This window comes from Manacus candei, unplaced genomic scaffold (genome assembly GCF_025592945.1).
Source record: "Manacus candei isolate 608988 ecotype Guabito, Panama unplaced genomic scaffold, ASM2559294v1 h1tg000073l, whole genome shotgun sequence".
In the NCBI taxonomy this organism is placed as follows: Eukaryota; Metazoa; Chordata; class Aves; order Passeriformes; family Pipridae; genus Manacus; species Manacus candei.
The window spans coordinates 3,833,993-3,860,061 of NW_026138121.1; the positions used below are offsets into that span (position 1 = coordinate 3,833,993).

A 26,069-nucleotide genomic window follows, 5' to 3' on the forward strand; every position below is an offset into this window, starting at 1 on the left:
ACTGTGAGTGCTACTGTCACCTGGCTGATGTACAGAGATGGCAATAGCCCACATGTCACCTCTGCAGCCACCCTAATTAACTGCAGGAGAGGGACGGGAGGAGTCTGTCTGTCCCTGTTGGCAGCAATACAGGGCAAGCTGGACACTGCTCAGAGGCTGGTAGAGCCTGGAGGGGAGGTTCTTCCCCCAGAGGGTGGTTGGGCACTGAACAGGCTCCCCAGGGCAGTGGTCACGGCCCCAAACCTGCCAGAGCTCCAGGAGTGTTTGGACAACGCTCTCAGGGACAGGGTGAGATTTTGGGGTTGTCCTGTGCAGGGCCAGGGGTTGGACTGGATGATCCTTGTGGATCCCTTCCAGCTGAGGATATTCTGTGATTCCACGAAGCCCCTCTGCCCTTGCTGCCCACAGTGCCCTCTGTGAAGGGCTCAGCACTCAGCACCAGCTCACATGTGCTCCCAACCTCCCTTCCAACACCTCAGCACAGCCTCACGTGGCTCCCAACCACACACCCCATCCATTAGTGTTTGGGAGGTGCAGCTCCCCTCGGAGTCTCATCCCCGAGCAGGGGGAAGGGCAAAGTTAATTTATGTCTGGCTGAGCCCCGTTGTTCGTCTCCCTTCCCTAAGGGAGTCTGCTCTCATATTTAACCTCTTCATTCTGCTGGCACTGGAGGTGGATGATGCAGCTTGTGGAGAGGTGCAGGCACTTCACTCTCCCCCTCCCCCTGGAATCTTCCTCTCACTTGTGGTCCTTGGGATTCACCCAATGTTTCTCAGGATAAAAAAAAAAAAAAAAAAAAAAGAGGACCTCAAGACAAGTATGCATTTAATAAGCAGTGAGACAAATAAGCTCCAGTTATCCCAGCAGAATTACAACACCAGAGAACAATTTTCTGCATTCCTCTGAAGGCCTGAAGGAACCCAATTGCCTGCTCTCAGCCTAAATAGGTACCAGACACCAAGTGCTCCATAAGCAAACAGAGCCCCCAAAGTGCAAAAATGAAATAAGTAAAAAGCTTCACATTACATATAAACCAGCCGTTTGCACCTTGTTATTAATGGTCTTGACTATGACCTTTAAACCCTGCCTTGCTCAGAGTCATGGATCTACGAGCCTTGGCACCCTCACAACAATTCCAGGACGAGGAGCAGGGAATAAACATGCCTGGCCAGTGCTGGAGAGATGCAGGGAAGGAACTGGCCTGCGACAAACCAGGATGGAGAACCACTCCAGGGCCATCTCCATGTGAATCTGTCCCCATAAACTCAGTGACCAGGGTGTGTGACAGCATGAAAAGTCCTTTGGCCCCATACACACGTGCATATGAGCTACTAACACATGGATCTATCCCAAATTTCAAGACTGAGGGGCTCACAGCATGTAAATAACTGCCAGAGAGCTCATTCCCCAGAATTCTGATGTGGTTCATAAGCCCACATGACTAGAGTTGCCTTGAGCAGACCCTGTTACCCAGAAATATTTGAGTCTAAACTACCTCACCTCTGCTTTAAGAATTTTATCATAATAGCACCAGTGAAAGCTGGTAGCACCCACTGTACTACCATGAGCCACCAACTGAAATCCTCCTACATCAAATCCCCAACAGCACGCTGATATCAACTTCCAAACACCTCAAGTCAGACATCAGAAAGTTGTTCCAGTGATGTGTTAAATCACGTTCGTGTTGTCCCTCCAGATGCACATGCAATGAAGTCCTGATCCACAAAGATCTTTACACACTTTTCGTTAAAATCAGTGGTAAGAGGGCAAATTCACACAGGAATTCAGTCCCCAATTGCCTCACAAACAATAGTTTTACTGTGTGTGGTAACACTTTCCCCCTTCCCTCCCTGTCCTTTTTGGAAATAACTTCTGGAGAAGCAAGAGGTTGGCAGGAGGAAAGGCAGAATTCCTCTTTTTAATCAAGAACTAACCTGTCATCACATGGTGAGACACTGTGAGCACCAAAAACCACCCACCCAACCAAACCCACCCCAAACTTGAACCCTGCCTAAATTGTCAAAGAGATTATAATTACCCTGGTTTACAAATATACATATTGGCCTCAGGTATAGAAATAAATGCTGATCTTCAAGATTTGACTGAATGAACTGAAAATCTGAGAAGTCTATTAATGCCACACAGAGCCTCATGGAAAGGCTTTTTCCATCCCAATGGCTGTAAGGTCACCACAGTGCATGTTTCCAGGAAATTACATCAATGCTTATCTGCCCTGAGTCATAATTGTAATTTTTTTAATATATATATATACACACACACACACAACTTAACTGAGATGGTATTACTAAGGTATGGGTCAGGTCTAAGTCCCTGCTCCCAGGTGGCAAGGAACACTCCTAAAAAGCATGGACAATCCTGCTAGGAAATCATACAGAGCACTCCTCCTTCCTCAAGAATTGCTGGCACTTCTAGAGACAGGAAGATTTTCATTACATAGCCTGCTGCCAGCTCTCCTTTCAGCACAAGCCCATCCCCTTTCTGTTACTGTTATGTCAGGGGAGGACAGTGAGAGAAAGCAGCTCTTGGGATGATACATGGGAGGCAGAGCTTCATTTATAACCCCACACAACTGCTGGAAAAGGTTCAACTTTAAAAAGCATTAGGTTGGTTACCTTATGGGCCCCTGCGGACCAAGAAGTGAAATCACATGAACACAACAGGTCTATTAATCACCACAATGATTCCAAAGTGAGAAACAGCCCCACTGACACACATTCAACTGGAAAAAAAGTTGAGAAAATCACCTACTAGTAGTTAGGTAACTCCAAAAGTATGGGTAGTTACCTTTCTGTAGGGCTCCCCTTTTGATTTCTCAATGAATTAAAGTATTTAACTTGGATTAAAGTCAGTCAATAGACACATAAATGGAGAGCAACAATGGCATTTCTACCTAAACATGTGTGTTTCCCCTCAGCCAGAGTTACAAACAAACTACACTTACATGAGATGCAGAGGTCACTCTCAGCTTCATAGCACTTGGATTGCAAGGTAAAGAAGGATTTGAAAAGAAGAAAAAAATAATTCATTTAATGGTCTTCTTTGTCAAGATGGATTCTAGGTCAACTCAAAGTGACCTCGTAAAGTAACTGATTGCTTTAGGAATTGTTTCAGAGAACAGAGTAGGCTACAACAAGACTCCTCCATTCACATTGAGAAACTGGAATAATTTACATGACCTTTGGAAGAAGCCATCAAAGTCACAAACCTTCACAGAGATAGTGGAGATCAAGTGTGTAAGTTATTAGGGGTAAGTGTATGTGTTTATCTGCAAAATGTAAGATGATGGGTTTCCACGTGCCCAGAATTAGCATTTCTCCACAAGCCTGTGCTATTTTTATCACTTCCCCTCTTAAGAAGCCTGGGCTAACGTGACTCTGCTCCCTCACTGCAGAGCAGCAGATCTGCATGGGAAAAAGGAGACATTTTCTCTAATGGGAGAGTGGAAATGAGGTCACACCAATTACCCCAAACCACTTGGCTGCCACAGCCATCTTTTCACCTCTGCAGTAAACAAACCCTTGGGGCTGGTCTGTACATGAAGCAACTCCTTTGAGGAGTTCTCCACATCTCCCTTCTCCTCAAGTCCTGATATCAACAACCACAGTACTTTGGACTAACACTTGAAAGTTCAGGTCTCCCCAAAAAAAGCCTCCCATGCAGATATCACAACCACTTTGGGCAGATTCAGAAGCCACCCTGCCTTTCAAAATGCTTTGCCTTGAAGAATAGAAAGTGCACAGTTAAATCTAAAGGAGTAACAACATGAAACAGAGGAGTTTATACAACATCTCCTTGAGTTATTCAGTAAAACTACCCTTAAGGACAGAGAAGAAAGAAATGTGTTTGCACACTATAATCTATATTAAACAGACGCTTAAGAAGTCAACAAATTCAATGTGTTAAGAAGCAACTTTTTAATAAAGAAAGCAAAATCATACTTTGCTGTTAACAAATATTTTGAAAAAGGCTTATAAAATTAAATCTAAGCCAAGTATCTGGTGCATCTGCAGCTGAGAAGGAAGTATCAATACTCCAAACACCTGCTCAGTTTGTGTACTCTCCTTTCTTACAGAGGAAGTATGAGCTTCCAGTTGTCCAAGTGATTTAGAGAGCAATAAACTATTGCTCAACAAAAACTATTTTCTTAGATGACTATAGACTAAGGCCAAAGAAGAAATTCATATGTTAAGCACCATCAACATGGAAGCCTGTCAAAGATGTCAGTTTGAGGAGCCCAGATTTCTTCCTTGCCCCCCAGGACTGGGGTCAGCCAACCACCAGGGTGAGGCTCACGAGAATCAAACCAAACTATCATGGAAAACACACTCCAGTCACACTGGAGTCGGCTGATGCCACGGGCTGGGCAGCAGCAGGACCTCAGTGTGTTCCACAGTGAAGCTGAAGGGTGGAAGAAGAGTCCCAAAGCACTGGAAGAAAGAGAACACAACAATAAATCAGCTCAGCTTCCAAACCAACTTCCTCCTGCAGGTTCAAAGTATGAACAAAACCCACCCCGTGTCTTCCCCTCAAGGCAACAGAACCACAATCCCTTCACTGCTGATGACATGAAACAGGCTGGTTGTAAACGTTAAGTATTAATGAAGACACACAAAAGAAGAAAAAAACCCCTGGGAGCCACAGCTCCAGCCTTGTCCACTCACCCCTGGCAGGGTCCACTCAGCTGGAGGCCAAGACACTGGGAGCACTCACCGGCCACAGCACCCGCAGCACCTGGGCAGAGGCAGGAGGGTTAGGATGGCATTTCTCCATGCCACAACTCTTCCAGCTGCTCAGCACTGTGCCTTCAGGGCTGAACAGACAGGGGAGAAGGGGAGTTATAGAATCACAGAGTGGTCTGGGCTTGGAAGGGACCTTAAAGATCATCTCCTGTCTTGATTTATGGGTCATCGACTCAAACGTGCAAACTGAACAGCCCATCCACCAAGAGCAGCCCGTGCTTCCAGACAGGATCCATATTCTAGATGCCATCTAAACAGTTCCAGAAATAAAGATTAGGCTAAAACAAATGGTGCAAGCTCCCCTGCACCTTCTCAACCCATCCCCCAAGTATTCCCCTGGGACTCGGGTTATCCTCACACAAACCCTCGTTTCACGAGGCAGCAACGACAGGACTCATTTACTTTGAAGGTTTCACTTTGGCCCTCCTGGCTTCTATCATAACCTCAAATATTACATTAAAAAGGCTTTTAAAACATAACATTCACAGCAGTGCAGGAGCTTTTCCTTGCAGGCAGCTCTTCCCTGCCTGTTTGCGTGTGGCACCTTCCCATTAAGTGCATGAGTTAAGATGTAGATTAGCAAGGCAAGAAACCTTTGCCCTTGGCACCCACACTCAGCTCTGACAGGAAACTTCAGGCTTTTTTTTTTTCCTATCAAGTGTAGAACCACTCATTACACATTGGCAGGGAAGTGCACATCTCCAAACTATACACATTTTCTCTTAGATAAGCAAAAGACTCAAGTGTTTATAAATATGAAAAGTTCAGCAGCTGGCTAAAAACTTAATTCTCCAGTCTCACTTAATGAGCTTTGGGGAAAGTGGTAGGGGGATTTGTTCAGAAAGTAAAGCAGTGTCACAGAAAGCAGGACTTGCCAGGCACAGCTCTGCTTTGCCCTACTTTCTGTCCCTAGATGGTTGCTCTGGGCAAAATGGTACAGAAGGTTCTTATGGGGAGCCAGGGAACATTCAGAATGGGAAATGCTTTCTCCTAATCTTGCAATCATAAAAATTAGCCAATTTTTAATTTAAGTCCCATGACTTCTTTCTTTCTTGTGAAAATACCAAGCGATCCATATCAAACCACTTTGGAACATGGACTGTCTTAGGATTTTGTCCAATTCCCTGAACAAGGAAGTTGTTTTCAGTAGGATTCAGCAAGAACACTGCTGCATTATTTTTTCAATAATTTAATATTAACTAATACTGGTCTATTCCAGTAGCATAAGGTTTGGATTTAAGAAATTGGATTGATCTGCTTGGAATTGCCCAGAGAAGCTGTGGTTGCCCCATCCCTGGAAGTGTTCAAGGCCACTTGGTCTTGTGGAAAGTGTCCCTGCCCATGGCAGGGGGTAGAACGGGATGAGCTTTAAGGTCCCTTTCAAGCCAAACCATTCCATGATTCTATGAAGGTGTGTTGGGTGCTTTCAGGAATTTCTGGGAAGATTGTTTACAGTGCCTGCTGTCACTCTGCATCACTGTGTCCTTGAAAGCAGACTTCTGAGTGTCTTTGTGTTCCACAAGGAATTGTACAACCCCACTTTTGCAAGATGATATTCAGCCACCCAATTCTCCACCCATGTAATTAACTAAGAAATAAAAATTCATACTGAATGAAGAAGTAATCAGACCCTTTTGTCTGCAGTTACAACAGAAGTTGTTTTATGTAGCAGTGCTTTTCAGCTTGTTCAGTGAGCTGTACATACAACTGTCATCCCTTTTATGTACCTCCTCCCTTCTGTCACTTACTGGGATGAATTTAAGCAGCAACTGCTTGAGAAACAGAGCTGTCTGATGATCAAGAACAGTGTGATTCTCCAAGAGGTCAGAAATCTAGATGAAAGAAACAGCAAGGCTGAGCTGTCACCCTCTGGGAGTGCTTGCATTGGTACTGCAGCTCATTGTGGATCCTCCACCACCGCCTGTCCCACCGTCCTCCCCAGCACCAGCTCACCACGGTCCATCTTCACCTATCAAACCACACAATGGGCTGGAAGGGACCTTAAACAACATCTAATTCCAATCCCCTGCCGTGGGCAGGACCCTCTCCCACTAGACCAGGTTGCTCAGAACTCCATCCAACCTGGCCTTGGACACTTCCAGGGACGAAGAGTCCACAACCTCTGCGGGCACCTCCTCTAAGTGGATCAGTAAATGCCAAACACTCCAGCACCAGTCCCCTACAGCTGCAAACCATCCCACCTGTGCCAGACACACTGAAAAGCCCCGTGGTGCCAGCCCCCAGTGCTGGGAGTGTGGGGGCAGGACCCCTTCCCACTCCAGAGCCGGTGCCAGCGCTCGGGGCCCTGCTGGTGCTGGATCCCTCTGTGTACATTGGAATCGGCCAACGCTTCCTTGTGAGTTTTGGCCACTCGGAATATTTTTAGCAATTTGCCAAGGTTTACCCCGTGATTTATTGTGGAGGAAACAAACTCAAGCACTAACAAATGAAAGTATGTAAACTGCAGACTTTTCAAGTCAATAGGAAGGTATTCGGCTCCTGAAAGCCCTTCCGAGGCTCGGGGGATTCAACTGCTGGAAAAACAGTTGGATTAAGAAGCAACTGAAATGGAATCTAAGGAGCCACAGCTTGGAGCCTTACAGTGAAAAATTCCACAGACACAATAATTTCCAACTGCCTTTCCTGAAATTCTGGAATTTCCAAGAAATCTAGCGCAGAATTTGTCGGAAATAAATGCATTTTGTATTGCTTTGTCCTAAGGCCAAAGCACTGCAGATAAACCATTCATTATCTCAAATTACTATATTTAATAAGTTAAAACACAGTAAGGTGAAAAATAACGAAATACACGGGAAAATTACCATTTAAAAAGCTTAAAGTACTGGAATTACCTGAAGATGTAACACTAGATACAGCAAATAAGAACTGTTTTATTACAATAAAGGTTTGTGTCATTAAACAGGAGATAATATTCTACTTCTTTGTATGAAAATTCAACCAGATGCTACTGCTACAGACCTCCAGAACACAAGAGATAATGTATAAAGTGTTAGGAGCCATCACAGCATTATCTATAGTTAAAATATTGAAGCAATCTATTAATTGAATTGTGGAATCACAGAATGGTTTGGGTTGGAAGGGACCTTAAAGATCACCTTGTCCCAGCTCCATTTTATATTTTATTGCCCTGTTGGCACTAAAAAAATAAAATGAAAAGAATTGCCCTGCAGGCAATAAAATCAGAAGTGTTAGTTTGATGGTGAAGATCAGTGTTTCTTGCAAGTTTTCTGAATGTTCTTGAAAACATCAGGAATGGGATCAAAAGTACAATCATGCAATAACTAGAATAAGGAAGAATTTTAGTCATTAGAGTATGATTGGGAGTTAACATTAAAATCAGCTAAAATAGCCAAATACTTGAAGGTGGTATTTTCTTCTCAGCTGTCGATCTTAGAGAAATTAATACAGAATTCACCTCTTGCCGATGATCTCAGTACAAGATTTCCACTTTTGCCAGTATTAAACTAGCATAGAGTGGCAAGAACCCCTCTGTCTGTGCCTCCCACCACTGTGACTTGGCTGGGGAAGGATGTGACAATGTGCCTCTTGATCATTTCAGCTGAACAGACACTATCCATCCCTTCCTATAGAAAATAAACCAGAGAAACACGCTGCCAAATGACCAGACTCTGGGAGTTTTTCCCCCACACACACACTTGGACATGTCACTTGACATCCAAACTGCCATTCTGCAAAGCCAACTCACTCATACAAAGTCTTTTTCTTTTTTTTTTTTTGTGGTTCAAGAAACCCAGCAGAGAGAACTTCACCAAGCAATTCTTTGTTAGCATAACATTTGACCTTGTATCTCTTTGGAAATCATACAACTTTGCTAATGCAGCCCTTCCAGAATTAATCAAGCAGATAGTTAGCCCCTAGTTACCATGAACCCAGCCAATTATGAGCAGCACTGAAATTTGTCACTGGCATGTCCAGCTACATTTTCCAACATAAAGATCAACAGAAGTGGGTGGAAATGAGGCCCCACTCTCAGACCTGCATGACTTGGACACTGGACTGGGCTCACTAGCAAAGCCAAGGCTTTTAGGAGCAAAGAATTCTTAAAATAAAGGGCTTTCCTCCTGGGTCTCCATTACCTGCTGCATTAAACCAGCCAGGAAGCAAATGCCTTTCACCCTCTATTTTGACTAGCAAAGCTACAATAAATGATTCACTGAGAGTTCACAGCTCTTTATTTGCCACTCTGCTCCACTGCATGAGATCTGCAGTTCAATCAAGGCCAAACCTACTGCGTGGATTACTTTGGGAAGCTGCCTGTGCAGTTTGTCCCTCAGCTCCCAGAGTCCAGGGAGAGATGACAAGGTTACAACCAGCAGATGTTAACAGAAGTAAGGAAGAGAAACCCTAAAAAGAGCAGGGCAGAGAGAGGGAGAAAGAGATGGGCACAGAAGACACCCATAGGAACAGACATATTTAAGATATGGTTCATTTAAGATACATATTTAAGATATGACATATTTAAGATACAAGCTCAACAACTGACACATTTAAAGCATCACAGATTATTGCCATCATCAAGTCCAATTTCTATCCCTGAACAGGTACTTAAATGACAGAACTGTGGTCACTGAGCACATTCTCCATCTAGTAACTGGAAACAGATGAGATATAAAAATCCTGAAAGGTAAGTGACAGCCAAACTCACTTGTGACCCTGCTCTGAAGTTAGCAGTTACTTTACCTGTTCTCATCTGTTCCACTCACATCATGCTATGGCTTTCCAATGCTCACAAGAGACCTGTTTTTCCTGCAGCCCAGCCTGCCTTTCACTCCCTTCTCAAAATCTCCAGTCAACACGTTTATTTTTGAGCCTCTCCCACTGCAGTCTTCCACTTCTTTGAGGATAAAATCCATCCTCAACACAGTGCTCTGTGGCAAAACTTCTCTGGTGCTGAAATGCTGCTCTCTCACCCTAACAGTGCAAATTAAAGCCAGGGGATGTTGTAGTAAACAGTTCATCTTGTTGTCAAAACAGACATTTTGCCCAAATCTCAACACGTGTCACTACCAAGGTTCTTAAAAAAGCAGATAAAATAATTCATGCCCCACAAACACGAGGCTGACAAGAGGCTGCTCCACCCTAGACATCAAAATTCCCAGAAATCCCCCAGGACAGCTAAGCAAGCCCCACATGGCAGTACTTACAGCTTTAGCCAAAATGACCATCAGCTCAGGGAACTGGTGGGTGAGCAGGGCCAGCATGGCTGAAAAGGAGCACAGGCCTGCTGTGAAATGGATGAAAAAGGGAAGTTCCTTCTGGGGGTAAACGGAGACCTCGTGAAATGCTGAAAGGAAAAAATGGACAATGTTGACATTGGACAGTCAAGGGACTGTGTTCTGAATTATTTATAGTCTTGTAACACAGTTCTGGACCTTCAGAAGGAAGAAGTGTGGACTCAAGACTTGTGCAGCACATCTTAGGTCCCAGTACTTAATCTCTTACCCTTCTCAAAAATTTTCTATTTGTCTTCACTGCTAATAGTTATTACACCTTTGTCTTCATTATTAACAGTTATTACACCTTTATCTTCATTTTTAAGTTATTACATGTCTTCATTTTTAACAGTTATTGCACCTTTATCTTCATTATTAAGTTATTGCACCTTTGTCTTCATTATTAACAGTTATTACACCTTTATCTTCATTATTAAGTTATTGCACCTTTGTCTTCATTATTAACAGTTATTACACCTTTATCTTCATTATTAAGTTATTGCACCTTTGTCTTCATTTTTAACAGTTATTACACCTTTATCTTCATTATTAAGTTATTGCACCTTTGCCTTCATTATTAACAGTTATTGCACCTTTGCCTTCATATATGTAATAGCTATTACACCTTTGTCTTCATTATTAACAGTTATTGCACCTTTGTCATCATTATTAATAATTATTACATCTGTGTCTTCATTATTAATATTCTCTTTCCAGTTTTCTTTTTCACTTGGGCCTTTATTTTCGAAGCATTTCTTCAGGCTCAGTTTTTGGTGCATAGTCTTTTAACAGGACAGAGGGAAGTAAAAATTCACAAGCTGTTCAAAATTACCCAGAGCAATTAAAACAATTCTGGAGCAGTAATCCTGTCACCTGAAGGGAACAGCACATCTCCCCACCCTGGGAGAAGCTGAGCAAGTACAAAACCACTGGTATGTTGGACATACAAGGGAGCTGCTTAATACTTCTCCAGGATTTCTGGTTGCAGACTACAGTAAATTTGCTCAGAGCAGCTGACAGAGCAGACCCCAAAGAAAACAGCCCCAGGACTGGGTTATAAATTCTGCACATAGCAGCTCCTTGCAGTTTCCAATCTGTGGTAACCAAATCCAAAGCAGGTGATTAGCCCAGGCTAAGGGTGGCATGTGGAGCTTTCAGCACTCACAACACTACTACTGGTCACCAGCTGAGGACCTGCTTGGTGAATTTGCAATTACTGGCTTTAAATACCTGCAGCTCTGACTTCCATCCAGTGATTTGAGAGGGTTTTTAAATGAAAAAAACCAAACCAAAACAAAAAAAAGTTTCTCTAATGATATGTAATCATGAAAGGGCTGCACTTCTTGACAGGCTGTTTTTAAAATCTAACAAACCCCTCAGATTTTAAAGCCAGAAGAAAGCCCAGCTGTATTCTTTTTAAACTGAAGGTTGAAGGGGAAGAAGACACTTTACCCTCCCAGTTTCTGGTTTTGAATGCTGGTACATGAAAGCATCATTAGAAAACAAGCCCAGCAAAAGTGCCTTGTGCAAATGGCAAAGTGCTTGGGGTTTCTTTTGCTTTTATTGATATGATTTTGGAGCACAATGAAGTAGAACATTTGGAGATCCATGTCTGACACCCATCAGAGATGTTCATGTTACTCAGAGATTCGTACTACCTAAAAACTCACCTCATTTTTAAAGCATGGAGCAATATAATTTAGGAAAGGTCCCAACATAACTTAGGAAAGTGTTAAAAAGAAAAAAAGGAATAATTTTTTTTTTTGCACTGGCTTTTCCTACACTGGGAAATTTAAACCAAATCCAAAATAAGTAAGGACAACCAAAGATAACTCCACACATTCACAGCCATTTGAGAGTTGTTACTCATAGACCAATCCAGGATTTCTGAATCCTTGATTTGGACAACATTATTTTAAACAGATAAATTTAAAAAAAATTAAGTGTCAAGACTTCTCGAGGAAGTACCGCAATAAAAGTGTTAAGATGATTTTATTTATGGGTAGTTTTATATTTAAAACATAACAGGAATGCGTGAGTGATCGTGTTGAAATATCTGCATGTGTTGGTGTTTAATTATGCTGGGAAGTCTACAATTTAGGGTTAGTTGCTAACCAAGGAATTCCTTGTGCAATATCCTGCATAAGTGAGAAATGAGTAATTTAAAGCAGTCTGGGGGCAAATTTAAATTACACATTTTAAATATAACTTCAGGCTTTTAAATAGAAACACGTATGTGCACTTTTCCTTTCCACAGCTGTGGGCTCTGTGGGTCTGCTGGGGCTTTTGCAGTAGCTCTTTCCAGTCCCAGGGGAATTGTGCAGAAGTTCAGCCCCAAAGGAATTCTATTAAGATGTACAATTAAGAGTCCAATTCTACTCTAAATTAATGGTATTTTCCTAAATATGATGAGCACAGGGTGTAGTGATTTAGGTTATTTGCCTCACTCAAAGGAAAAAAACCAACCATGTAGGGTCATAATTGCACAAAATAACCTTGAAGCAATGAGCAGCTGGACAAGACCTACTTTTCAGCATCAAATATTAGTGCAAATCCACAGATATACATGGATAAAAAGTTCCAGGAGGCATCCAGCAGACAAATATGGACCAATGACTTAATGACAGAAATACAGACTATAGAAATAATGACTACAGATTAACCAAGGATTCTCTTTAAGGTCACAGACAGGTTCTGATGGATACCCAAAAGCAGGACTGGAACCATGCACTGACTCTTTGCTACAACAGGAGTCAAATCCACGACTTCTTTCCAAAGTATGTAGAAAAAAATGGTCCATTTTGTTGTTCTCAAAGCTGGCCAGCCTCAGACTGGATGTCCCACACACAGATTTGATCTCTGAAGGATTTAGGCTATTACAGCATCAAGCTGACATTTACCACACACACACGTCAAGTGCTTCAGGATCTTTTGGGAGGGACATCAACAAATAGCTGAATCCCCTTCACAGGAAGCTCCAACTAAAAAAATCACAGTAAGGTAAATACAGAATACCACAAACTGAACATGTCCTTAGCTTGTGTTTTATTATCATTACTGCTTAGAAACCACTTACTTGGCAACAGTTCTCTGTCTGCAGTTTCGGTGCAGCTCGGGTAGGGATAGAAAAGATGTCCTTTCTCTAGTGGGTATGGGATCATCCTAAATGCTGCAAAAGGAGTGGGACATCAGATCTGTATTTAACCAGTTGTGTTTGAGGGGAATAAAAGCACACAGATTAGTCTACTGTACAGCAAAAACTAAAAGGAGAGATACTTACTGCCCTCCCACGTGCAGTGCAGCAGATTTAGAGCCCCTTCTATCCTCTTCCAGTGCTGGAGGTGAAAAAAAGCATAGGCTACTGCCTCACTGTCCCCTCGCTTCAGAATGTGCTCTGGAGGCAGCACTAAGCTCTTCATTTCTAGTAAATACTGGAAGGACAAATGCAAAGCACGTTTGGTTACGTGGAACACACCAAACCCTTTAATTGTGAAATGTAAGTGACTGAGGGAGGCACGAACTGAGCAAATCCCAGGGGCTACCTGGGGAGGAAACGGCCCAACCCTGACCCAGAGCAGCCAGGCTGTGGGAAGGGAAAAGCAGCAAAACACACTCCTGTCTTCAACAATCTTAAATTGGGACTTTCCCATATTAAAAAAAAAATCAAGAAAAAAAATACAGCTTCAGTAAGGCAAAATAAAAATACCTTCTTGTGGAACAGACATAAGTATAATGCTGCAGGTGCAATACCAATGAGGGACAAATTTAGGCTGATAAAAAACCCCAAACCAACAGTATTTTTGCTCATTATTTCATCACTGAACGTTTCAGTGCAGGAGGCTGAGGATTTGTTAGCCCTCAAGTATGAGCAGCAAACCCAAAGTGTCAGTGTGCTAAACCAAAGGAAGAATAATAAACCAAAACCAGGGGAAAAAAATCTTCTTTTAATGTGGTTTTACTGGGCTACCACAAAGCATCTCTGATTTCAGATTTTTTTCAATTTCAGCCTTCTCCCTCCATCAGCAGAATATCTGATGCTCAGAAGGGTCAAAGAACACAAGGATTAATCATTTCCCATTTCCTTTGCAACACAGGACATGCAACTTTTTTTCAATGCACCACGTTTTTATTGTGGCACATTAAAAAAAAAAAGCCAGGTATTCATTTGAACTCAGGTTTTAAAAACAGATGAGCAATTTTTACAAGAATGAAAAGACAGTTTCAGCTCTAGTATTTACCTGTGGGTTGTCCTCTCCTACCACACAGTGTCTCATTCAATAAGAGCCAAAGTTAATCCACACCTTTGATCAATGTGGCAATTCCTTGGGGTGTCCCCCAAAGTGTAAGAATGCAGCAAACCCACCGATTTATTTCAGCAGATGCCACAAACTATGAGATTATTTACTAATCCAGTTTGAGGACTTAACTTTTCCCATTCAGATTCTTCAAGGAATGTAGGAGGGGTTGTGCCCCAGCCAAATAAAGCACATTTACTGCCTGGCTAGGTTCTTCTCTCAGTGCCTTGGGCCTGCACTCTGGAGGGTAATATTCTTGCTAATCCCCTCTAATCCTCTTCAATTTTTTTTCCTTTTTTTAATTTTTTTTTTTTTTAACACAGTGAAGGATCACTGGCACACAGGGCTGCTGTGGGAAAATGGTCTCAAATATCTGACCCCTGACCTGGCTCCTCCTGCTCTCCACAGTGCCCACTTTTCCATTGTGCTGACTGGGAATATAAACCCAGCAGTGGTGGGGAAGCCCCACTGCAAGTATTGCCACAACACACCAATGCTCAGCTCCAGGCTTTGGCTCTCTCTGAGCCCATGTTACCACACAAACAGAGAAATTCCACAGTCTGGCAGGTTTTCATGTCAGTGTTTAAGCATAAAACAGGCAAGGTGTCTCGGTGCTGAAAGTATCTTGGGGTTTTGAAGTCTTTATACACTATAAAAATCTCTGAGATATTCAAAATACGATTGGAAAAGGTTGTTTCCTCCAGCACCAAAATGCAGTTTCAGATCCCTAACTGGAAATGGCTTAAGAGGACCAGTTTTCCAGCTGGTTCTAACTTTCCAAACAAACCCCAGCCTTGTAAAAGCAGAGCTGGGAACAAAGAGAAACAAACCTTATTTTATTTTCCTTATGCAAAATGATGTTATGTGCAAAGACAACCATCAGCTCCAAGAACAAAGGGATTTCTACTTTACACACTCATTTATTTTTAGTCCACGGGACAGGACAGGGTGCAAATTCAAAAATCAGATTTTCTTCCCCACTGTGACCCACTGGGTGAGTTACTTCATTTGTCTGTGCCCTTGTTCACTTGTTTGCTTTGACTATGAGCATTTCAGAGCTCTAGGCAGCCTGGATCAATAAAATTCTGCTCTGTCATCCAGTAAATTGGTTTTTCAAGGTAATATTGCAATTAAAAAAAAAAAAAAAGGCTGGATAGATCCACAATTAGAAGAGAAGATGAAATTACTGAAACCTGGAATCAGCTTCCACGCTGGTCTGCAGAACTACAGACCATATTTTGCTAAGAGCCTGTTTGAAATCATCCCTAACTTCTTTAAAAAGGTACATGAGGCTCCTGAAACAATGAGAGGACACCCCAACTAAAAGAACTTCTCGATAATGATAATGCTTTATAATCTTCTGCCCCTCAAGGCAGGGGCTAAAGAAAAAAAAAAAAACCTGTCTGAGACTGTCTGAAATGAACTTGCCCTGCTCTTGATCAGTCATGCAAAGAAGCAGCAATTTCTCCCAGCAATTAGCTCTCCCTGTGCACATTCTATTGGATTGGACAGGCAGACAGAAGGGAGCAGTCACATCATTCCAGCCTTCACAGCTCCAGCCACTGGGGCTCCAGCATCATTTGCAGAGGATTAGGCCCAGCACTGAGCCAACCTCCTGCATTCAAGGGTTCACACTGAGCCCAGCACCAGCCCTGGGACAGTAAAAAAAAAAAAGCACTGCAAGGTTTTATTTTCACCCCTGGAATCCGTGCTTTGGCTGCTCCAGGTGATGCCAGATATTAAACCCAGCTGGGGTGGTACAGACTCTGCATCTTGGTTACACACTGTAGAGCTCTCAGGAACTGTGGAGCCCATGCTTGGAAGCAGAGCAGAATAAAGGTTTTTTGGAATACTACAGTGGTTATTGTCTGGAGAACTTAATTTGGCTTCAGGGACTTGGAATGAGATGATCTTTAAGGTCCCTTCCAAGCCAAACCATTCTGTGACTTTAAATATCTACATTTATTAATGCCTACAAAATTAATTAATGCCTAAAGCTCTGAAATGCTCATAGTCAAAGCAAACAAGTGAACAAGGGCACAGACAAATGAAGTAACCCACCCAGTGGGTCACAGTGGGGAAGAAAATAATACCCTTACAGAATAAAGGGCCTTCAGTAATACCTCACTGGTATATAACTCATTTTCCAATGAGTTAGGGAATTCCAAGTTAAATTTTTTGTGCAAAAAACCCTCTTTTAACATCATCTATTGCAAAAAAAAACCCAAACCAAAACCCTAATTCTGGCCACCAAACATTTATGATATAAATAACAATGCATTTAACAACTCCATGGCTGGAGTTATAACCAGTTCCAATAACAAAATGATATTATAACATAGTATTATTTTAGAATACAATCAAAGTGGTCCAATAGAAAATAAAATACTCTTACCTTTGGAACATGAGGGTTAAATTCCACAGCTCTGTGAATTGCTTCCACAGCATTAATTTCTGCTGTACTGAGCCCTCTTTTGGAGGCAGTTTCTGGGGAGAACCTGAAGGGAAAAAACCCACATTGAACAAAAGTAATAAATAATAAACCCTAAGCAGGTGTTTATTTGCATTTGTGAGCCTGGAGATCGTTAAGAAATTGGCTGATTTATCAAGAAGGATGAACAAATCCTTCTAGGAGAAAAATGTGCATGTTAATTCAGGTACCTTGACTGTCCCTCCATGCCCATATGACACAGGTATGTTTGAAATTTGATGGCAATCATGTCAGGTGAGTGCCTAAATTTTCCCCTCACTGTTACAGCATCACCTGCTGGACCCAGCTTTCCACAGACCAGAAATCACCACAGCACCAACCACCACAAATATCCTGCACCCACCCCAAAAAATGGTGAAAATCCCAAGCAAGGCACTGAAAACAGAACCATCACAAAAGCACTTGGGCAACACGTGGGCTCTTGAAAAACACCCTCACTTGTATTAACTTTGTGGATGCTTGAAAGGAGCTTTAAATCACATTTAATTCCACACACATATATGTGTATATATAAACACACTGAACCTGCTCTTAAAAATGTAACTGCTACATATTTAGGTATGAGCAGGGGTGTGGAACAGATTAAAAAAACTAAAATAATCTTGAATGGAAGCAAAGATTTCTTTGCAGATTGGAAGTAACTTTAAAACATAAAAGATTTAGACCTTTTTACTTCATATTTTACAGAAGATCAGCAACAAACAGCTGTTTTCACACACATGGTTGCTTACCTTTCTGAAACAGCTCTGGCTTTTAGCAGGGCTGCTGTGTAGCATATTGCTGCTGATTTGGGAAGACTGATGTCTATGATAAAATAAAATAATTAAGCTGTAAGATTGTAAGGCAAGACAAACATTTTAAACCCACATCCTCTGAGCTTACAGATTTTCACTCAGGCACATGAGACAATGAATGTAACACCTGGAACACTTCAGCTGTGATTAGAAACTCTGAATTTCTTTGCTCAGCCAGTCTCAGATTGAAAACTCAGTATTTTGGTGGTAAAGCATCATTTTTTTTTCTTCTAAATGTACCAAGACACTAAAACTGAATTAAGAGAGAAATACATATATAAATACACACCTCAAACCAGAGTATATTTCCTGTACTAACCCACAAAGGTTTAAAACAAGCTTCTAATCTTTTACCTAATTTTGCAACTGTACATTAGCACAGAGTTTTACACAACACTGAGAGGCTGACTAGAAGCTGACCCAAAAAAAAAAAGACACTACAGACAGGTAGACAAATTTTAACAAAAACGCAATTTCCGCTCTTTTCCAGTTCCACAGGGAAAAATTCTATTAGTTGGAGCTTTGTAGGATATCTGAAGCCAAGTTTGAGCTGACAATTACAGATTAGAAGGTTAGCACTCCACAGCACAAGTTTACTTTAAAAGCAGACAAAGTCTGGGGTCTAATTCCCAAGTACCATGTTGTGTATAGTCAGATGGCTCTTGCTTTTTTTGTAAATCCCATCCTGGGCTTGTCCATCACTTACTACAAGTCTGGCTGTCGTGGCAAGCAAAACACAGGGGTGCTGCAGAGAGTTTGAAGCTCATATCCACTTTTCCAGATGCTTAGGGAAAAAAAAAAAACATCAGCAACTCTTTCTTAAGAAAGTGTCCCAGTTCCTGATGTTCGCAGAGAGAAGCACAAATGGCTGTGATAAATTAAGAAGGATCCACCAGAGGAATGTGGATGATCAGGAACAGGAGCAGGGTGTCATGCTGGCTACACACAACAGGTACAGGGATTGGGGAAAAAATATCCTGCTTTTGATTCCCTGAGGCAATAAAGAACAGACACAGCAGAGAACAAAACACAACAGCTTCTGGGAATGGCTGGCATAAAATGTTGCTTTTATGTCCCTCCACTCTGAAGGTGATTTAAGGGCCACCTCTGACAGCAGCCTTTATACCCTCACAATGTGTAGGTGGCAAAACCTCAAGGACAATAAAAAAATAAGTATCTGTTTTACTAACCTTTATCTAGACTTGCACAACCCCTGAAATATATTAGCTGAGGTGGAAAGGGAAAGCCAACTACACTGTTTAATGCCCACCACTAATCTCTGGCAAGCAGCAGGTCTGCACACTGCTGATCTCTGAGGAGCAACTTCAGGGTTACAGGAGCCAAGCCTGGAAGATGACAAAGGAAAACTCCCTTTTCCAGCTTATTTACATCAGTTACTTACAGGGCTATGTGCTGGCTGAAAAAGGCTGATGAATTTAGGCACAACCAGGGGTGTAAAAGAGATTAATTAAATTAATCCTTGAATCAAAGCAAAGATTGCTTTACAGATTAGAAGTAACATAAAAGCATAAAAATTTGGATGCAATTTAGCTTGCCTAAATTTGACCTCAGCAGTCAAAAGAAACACTTGACCTGCACTCAGGAAGCCTCTATTTGTTACTGGTGAAGGGAATCTGGTCACCCAGCTGAGATCATGAGCAAACAACTTGCCCACCTCATTTTTACTCTTATCCAAAAACACCCACATTTCCCAACAGCCACCACTTACCATCATACTTGGCTAAAACTGCCTGGACATCTGCATAAGCCTGTAACTCCAGCAGTGCCTCCAGGAGGTTTTCGTGGATATTCAGCATGCTGAGAAGTGGAAACTCTTTCATCAGCTGCAAATCAGGAAAGAGAAATGAATTACACACAGAACTGCAGTTGAATCCCTGAAATAGTTAACAGAAATGGGTACCATAATTCAGGATTTTTCTATGTTCTGTTCTTTCAGAGTGCTAGAAGCTGAAAGGGAAGCAGCATGAAAAGAACTGTATAATTCCATAGAATCATGGAATGGTTTGGGTTGGAAGGGACCTTAAGACTCATCTTGTTCCAACCCCTGCCATGGGACACCTTCCACTAGACCAGGCTGCATCCAGTCATAATGTGCAAGTCTCACTGGAAAATAATTCAGTTAGATTAATTATGATGCCTAGAAAGGAACTTGAAACCATCAATTTGGACAGTGTGACTGAAAACAATAGTTGCTCACTTTTTTTTTTACTTTTACTTACATCTCTCATCATTTTGACTGCTTCCCTTATTCTCCCAAGCTTCCTGGCACACATTGCTAGTCTCCTCTTCACATAGACCAACACATTGGTGTCTCTTCCTGATGACAAAGACAAAAAATATTAGTCTATCAGTCCCAATCCTTACCTCTCCTAATTCTACCTCAGTTTTACATTTCTGCTCACACAAACCCAAGAGTTTATGGGACTCCAAGTCCTTACTCAGCTGTGCTTCGTGCTGGGGGCTCTGGGAATGGCAGTTCTGAGACTTTCTGTAAATCATTTCCCCTGCTTTCAGAGCCTGCTTGAAATACTTCTCAGCATCCACAATTGTTGTTGCTTCTTCCTCAGCCAGGAGGACATATGCAGTGGCACAACTGAAATAAGAGAAAAGCGTACTAGTTATTCTGAGGGATGAAGTTTAGTATCTTTACTAAGTGCTAGAAGCATTAAAAATGGGCAGGTTTCACTTATGTTTAAGATCTAAGCACTAACAATAATAAAGTACCAAAATATTGACTTCTGTTCAAACGTTTCTGTTTTTCATCTTACATAAAAAACTCTACACATTTGGAGAAAAGCAGCGAGTTAAATTATTTTCCTTGAAATTGCAAAAATGGTCTGTAACTGTCTGGAAAGGCTTTTTTTGTGTTTGGTTTGCTTTTTCAAACCCAGGTTTTAAAGTTTTTTACAAGACAACATACCAAAATGGATCACAATAGTGGGTGAAACTGGTTTGTGCTACAGGAGTATTTTTAAATCCCTTGCAGCAGTGGCATCTGAGAACTCCAAATACAGTCCTACCACCGTGCCACCTCTGAGACACAGGATCTCATGTTCAATTTAGACTGTTCCACATCTGAAAAGAATTTCTCATTTGCTATTGCTGTTGTTACAAAGATTTAAAAATATATTTCCCAAGAAAAGGGAAGCACAGAAGCCATTTTTAATAGAACAGCTCAATACTTCAGTGCAACTGCCCCATGTGCAACTCTCAGTCACAGAAATTGTTCTTAAGCTACTCAGAACTTTGCTAAAAGTGAATTATGAGATGAAGAAATTGATAATGTGCTCAGTATTCTTCCATTTAGTCTTTCCCACAAGAAATACAGCAGCTGAATTTATAGACTTACTCATTGTTCAACTCCAGAGCTTGATATGCTGCTTTAATCCGGGCCTGAGGGTTCCTCTCTCGCCAGGCCTTCTGCATAACTGTTGGAAAAACATGGAAAGGCTGGTGAGGGACAGAGACACCTGGGAAACACCTGGGAGCCAGTGGAGGCCACACTGCTCGATAATTAACATCCATTTCCATGCTGGAAATTCCCATTTACTGTATGACTGTTACGAGGAAGAGCAAACAAGTGTTTTAATCCCAGCCTGTTTCTCCCACAAGCATCAAACTCCTGCAACAGCTCATTACCCCCCAAATTTAGTCTAAGAAAGCAACACCACCAGGAAGATTCTTCACTGACCATTTCAGAACTCCTACACAGAGCACAAAGACAGCTTACATAACCAGGCAGATGTACAATTTCTAAACTGCTACAGATTTTTGGAAACATTTCCTAAGACTTGTTGAAAGCTTGGCAGGAGCAATTGTTAAACACAGGTTCTTGCACGGACCTGCACAGAATTTTAATTTAAGCTTTCAAACAGAACTTCAAAGAAAACAACTGATGGAGTAAGGGGTGTCTTGCACAGGTAGAGATTCATACTTGAATGTTAAGTTGTGTAGAGAAGCTGTGGCTGCCCCATCCCTGGAAGTGTCCAAGGCCAGCTTGGATGGGGCTTGGAGCAACCTGGGATAGTGGAAGGTGTTCCTGCCCATGGCAGGGGGTGAAACGAGGTGATCTGTAAGGTCCCTTCCAACCCAAACCATTCTGGAGTTCTATTCAGAAATCTGTCAGATCATAAAGGGTTAAACAATTCCTTTTTAAATTTACAAACCATACTTGAGTGGCATCACACAGCAAAGTCAATTCAAGTTATACTTGTAATAATTTATCACCTAATTAGAAAGTATTCTAGGAAACAATTGAAAAGGCTGAAATTTATTCAAAAGTGTCGTTTGATTTACAGCTTGAATTCAAAATTATTTCAATGCAATGACTCTAAACCCCTCCCCACTATGTTGCCAATTGGGAAAAATGAAAAACACAAACTGAAAACCAACTTCCAGCAGAAGAAAAACAACACTCTCAGAGCTACCATTTTCCATGCAAAACTAAGTAACTTTCACACTGAAAAACCTCCAAACCTTACATTCATGGAGTTCCATATCTGGCCTATCTCAAGGACGATAAGAAAACCAAAGAATCTATACATGTTTCTTTTGGAACAAACCCTCCTGCTGTCCAGCAAGAATAACGTGGAAAAATGTTTGAGTTTTTCATTTGGAAACAAAATATTAGTCTTGGCTTAGCAAGCGAGACAATACACTCCCTTTTGTGAAATAAAAACACATCGTTCATATCAAGCTTGTCACAGGCAGCTGACAAGGAACACTTCCAGAACGTGACAAATTGACAATAATTCACACCCACACTGACAATAACCAGGTAAAGAACATTTGCTGCACTAAACATGTGGAACACAAGGAAAAAAAAAATAATTCTGGAGACTGCAGTGTTCATTGCTAAGGTTTAAATGAGAGTGTATTTTGGCTGTTGGGAATACAGTCCAGGTTTGTGGTATTGTGTTGATTATTTGAAATGGGTGAGATGTTAAAATACAGGATCCTGACAGGCTTAAAGTTGTAAAGAATGCACAGGGTGAAAAAACATCTTGTCACTAAATTTCACTGAATTCACTAAATTTCAAGGGCAGGTTGGACAGGGCTTGGGGTCACCCTGGTCTAGAGGAAGGTTTCCCTGCCCCTGGCAGGGGGTGAACCTTGATCACCTTTTAATTCCCCTTCCAACCCAAACCATTCCATGATTCTGTACGTTTATTAAACCTCTTCAGCAGCTGAGAAAGGCTGCAATCCCACAAAATATTTGACATGAAAGCTTGATCTGTGTTCAAGTTCATTAAAAATACCCCCTTTGCACTCTCCCCCCCACACGACATCGGTACCTGTGTCCGAAGGCCGCAGGGCATCTGTGTCACAGGTGAAAAAGTTCTGATGGTCTTGAGCTGACAAATTCATGTCATAGTAAGTAAGAGGCTCCTTCCCAGTCACCCACATGTACCTTTAATAGGAGAAATGTCAGTAAGAGGCAGGTTATAAAGGTTGAAAGGTTGTAAAGTTCTGAGCAACTTGGGAACTGGCTTCCTAGGAAGCAGCTTTTCCAATGAAAGAACACAAGGAGACTTGCAATACAGCCATAATAATAAAAGAGAATTTAGACTCAGAATCTCAACCTCTGAATAAAGTTTTTCTCCTACTTTACTCTCACAAAAAATAACGTTACAGTAATATTTGCATTCTTACCATTGAAACTGCCAAAGCTTGGCTTGGTGCCTTTTAAACACAGGATTGGCATCAATCACCCCTATAATCTTGCAGGTCTCCAGCTGTCTCCTGACATTACCAGTGCAAGTTCTGTGAACAAGTCATGTGCATGGCCCCCAATTAATTTTAAAGAGATGCAATGGAAAGTAAGATAATTAATACCTGCTATACTCTGCCCCTCGGAAAAGATTGAGTGGATTTCGCCACACTTTGCACTCTGGGGAGTGAAAAATAAAAGTACTTTTTAAGTGAAGAGCACAGGAAATATTACCTTGACTTTGAAATGCAGTAATAAAATACAGTTTTGCTTTCAAAAGCTGCTTTTATGTTATTGTTATACAACTTGAGCACGATCGTATAATATTCTTCGTAAACTTCTGCTATATAAATATATATTTATATAAAAGGTTATACATGTACATATAATTTTTTATATATAATATTTATATGGAGAGATTTTTTTTTTGCTCCCCAGCATTGCTGGGGTACAAAAGCACATGGTGGGAAGATTAAACACTGCCATGTACACTCATGCAATGTTTATCTTGCACATATTTAGAATAGCAAATAATTAATGTCACTGAAGCAATTTTAGCTGAATGTGTAAGATATTCCCTAAATATTTTAATAAAGAATGGTTTAGAGCATTGATACATTATTCTTTAGGGGGTTTTACCATTATTAATAAAACACTTTATAAGATGTAGGCTTTCTCTGTTCTTCACAAGCACTAATGCAGAGCCAAAGCCACTAAAAGCCAGTTCAGGTGAACCAGCCACCTTGAAGCTTAAGGAAAGCTGCTGGGATACATCAGGAATCAATCACCTGGCATGTTCTGCCTGCTGGTGTCACTGTCCCCTGCTGAGAAGGCTGCTGGGGGTGGGGGGCTGTTCTCTGCACCCCCAATGAGGGGCCTGAGATGGCTCACAGAAACCTGCTCGATGAAAGACGTGCCATATTTTCGGAAGTGCCACCACTCAAACACCTGTCACAGGAGAAAAAAAGCACCAGAAACTCCCTTAGGTGACACCCTTGCAGCAAACAGGAGAGATAAGAGTGTCCACAGTGAGTAAATCCCTCTGCAAATTGACTAGAGGTGGAACTTTTATCTCCACACAAAGTAGCACTAATGATCTGGTTTGGCCTGTCTTGTCATGCAGGATCAGCCACAGAACATGAAAGAGACTGAAAGAAACTTGTAAAATTTTAGCCAAACATCTGTTCCTCCCCCTTCAGGTCATTGGGGTAACTCATAAACTCCTTCAGTAGTGCCTGTGTAGGGAAAGTGGGAACAGAAGCAAAAAAACCTTATATTCTCTTTATCTGGTGAGGATTTATCAGCCCTACCTGCAGTACCAAATTTGTACTGGGTGTAGTTTTTTTTTTTCACTTCACAAAAATAATCTAAAAGAATAAATCATAGAATCATAGAATGGTTGTGTTGGAAGGGACCTTAAAGCCCACCTCATTCCAGCTCCTTCCACTAGACCAGGTTGCTCAGAAATCTATTAAAACAGACTTTGCACATCCTGGTTATTAGGTTTAATTGATGAGAAGAGACATTTTCTTTAGTTTTTAATACTGAAAATAAAGATTAACCCAAAAGATTTATATGCAGTGCCATGGTCTGCACGAGGGTCAGATGGTTGTGGTGTGCCTGCCCATGGCAGGGGGTGGATCAAGATGAGCTTTAAGGTTCCTTCCAACCCAAACCAGCCTGGGATTCTATATTTATTTTTATATAGAATATATATATATATACTAAGTTATTCCAATATATATATTCTAAGTTATTTCCTCAGACTCACCCCAACACACAAAGCAAAAGAGTAGTTACAATACATCAGAGAAGATACTAAACAAGTTCCTTCCCAGTCCAAAGGCACCCTCTAGAGTCAGATACTCATTCCCTTTACCCCTCATGAAATAATCTGAGAAGTGCTAAAGTTGTTTAGGAAAAAAAAAATTAACTACTTACAAATATCAGCCCAGATATAAAGGACGAAGTCACTGTAAGGGCAAAGTAGAATTTTGGAGTCAAAGTGCTTAAGAACATGGTCACTGTTAAGAGAAACAAAAACAAAGACTTAGCAAGCAGAACTGGAAAATAGCTTTTTATTAAATATATAATATACTACAGCCCTAATAGCTTCATAACACTACTTTGTTAGAGAATCCTTGCCATATATTATTTTCTGTTTATAACCATCTCTGACAGTCAATTAGGTTTTATACCTAATCCAAAAAAAAAGCATTGTACATTTTTAGGCAAAGCAGCTTATGGTCTCACCCGTAATGTGGCTGGTGGACCAGAACAAGCTTATTTAATGTACTATTTCACTTTAATCTAAGAGAAAAACAGGCTGTTTTAATGCCAGTTTATATTCAGTGCTAAGAATATACGTTTTCCACAGACCTCTCCCTCCTGCTATCGACAGCACAGGGCAGGGAATGCAATTATTTAGTGGTTCAGACCCAAACTGCACATCAGCTTTGTCACCGGCCACCCCCCCAGGTTGGTGGGAGGAGGGAGGGACAGAGGTGACCAGGGCAGGGCTCCAGCCTGACAGACCCCCCCCCGGGTGGTTCCAGTGGCCTGAGGCTGCCCATCCCAGAGCCTGCTGTGTCCCAGCCCCAGGGCTGGGTGATGTGCTCTGTGTGTCACTGCAGGAGGCCGGGATGTGCCACCAGCCCGTGGGCACTGCTGGGACAGAATCCCAAAAGCACCGAGTCCAACCTGTGCTTGATCCCCACCTTGTCCCCCAGCCCAGAGCACTGAG

At 41.7% G+C, this 26,069-nt stretch overlaps 1 protein-coding gene and 1 long non-coding RNA gene across 5 annotated transcripts in view; both read right to left on the minus strand.

The window, feature by feature from the left end:
* The window catches only part of ST7L (suppression of tumorigenicity 7 like), a 31,371-nt gene that overhangs the window by 4,545 nt on the left and 757 nt on the right, over positions 1-26,069 (minus strand). Inside the window, exons 2-16 of one of the 4 annotated variants that reach the window (XM_051808578.1) lie at positions 25,268-25,350; positions 24,115-24,274; positions 23,452-23,506; positions 22,911-23,026; positions 20,966-21,044; positions 20,055-20,209; positions 19,836-19,933; positions 19,325-19,439; positions 17,533-17,605; positions 16,706-16,808; positions 13,296-13,446; positions 13,092-13,184; positions 9,947-10,086; positions 4,683-4,752; positions 3,917-4,448 (exon numbers count right to left, since the gene is read on the minus strand). In XM_051808578.1, coding sequence (XP_051664538.1) covers positions 4,699-4,752; positions 9,947-10,086; positions 13,092-13,184; positions 13,296-13,446; positions 16,706-16,808; positions 17,533-17,605; positions 19,325-19,439; positions 19,836-19,933; positions 20,055-20,209; positions 20,966-21,044; positions 22,911-23,026; positions 23,452-23,506; positions 24,115-24,274; positions 25,268-25,350 — 1,475 coding nt within the window. In that variant the 3' untranslated portion in view covers positions 3,917-4,448; positions 4,683-4,698. Of the gene's footprint in view, positions 1-3,916; positions 4,449-4,682; positions 4,753-9,946; positions 10,087-13,091; positions 13,185-13,295; positions 13,447-16,705; positions 16,809-17,532; positions 17,606-19,324; positions 19,440-19,835; positions 19,934-20,024; positions 20,210-20,965; positions 21,045-22,910; positions 23,027-23,451; positions 23,507-24,114; positions 24,275-25,267; positions 25,351-26,069 lie in introns of those variants that run through there. The other 3 variants (XM_051808577.1, XM_051808575.1, XM_051808576.1) reach the window with 3 other exon arrangements.
* LOC127480503 (uncharacterized) lies at positions 10,093-13,079 on the minus strand. Its single transcript, XR_007907932.1, has 3 exons — positions 10,435-13,079; positions 10,377-10,404; positions 10,093-10,322 (listed from the first exon to the last, which is right to left on the minus strand). It is a non-coding gene; the product is annotated as an uncharacterized LOC127480503 (long non-coding RNA).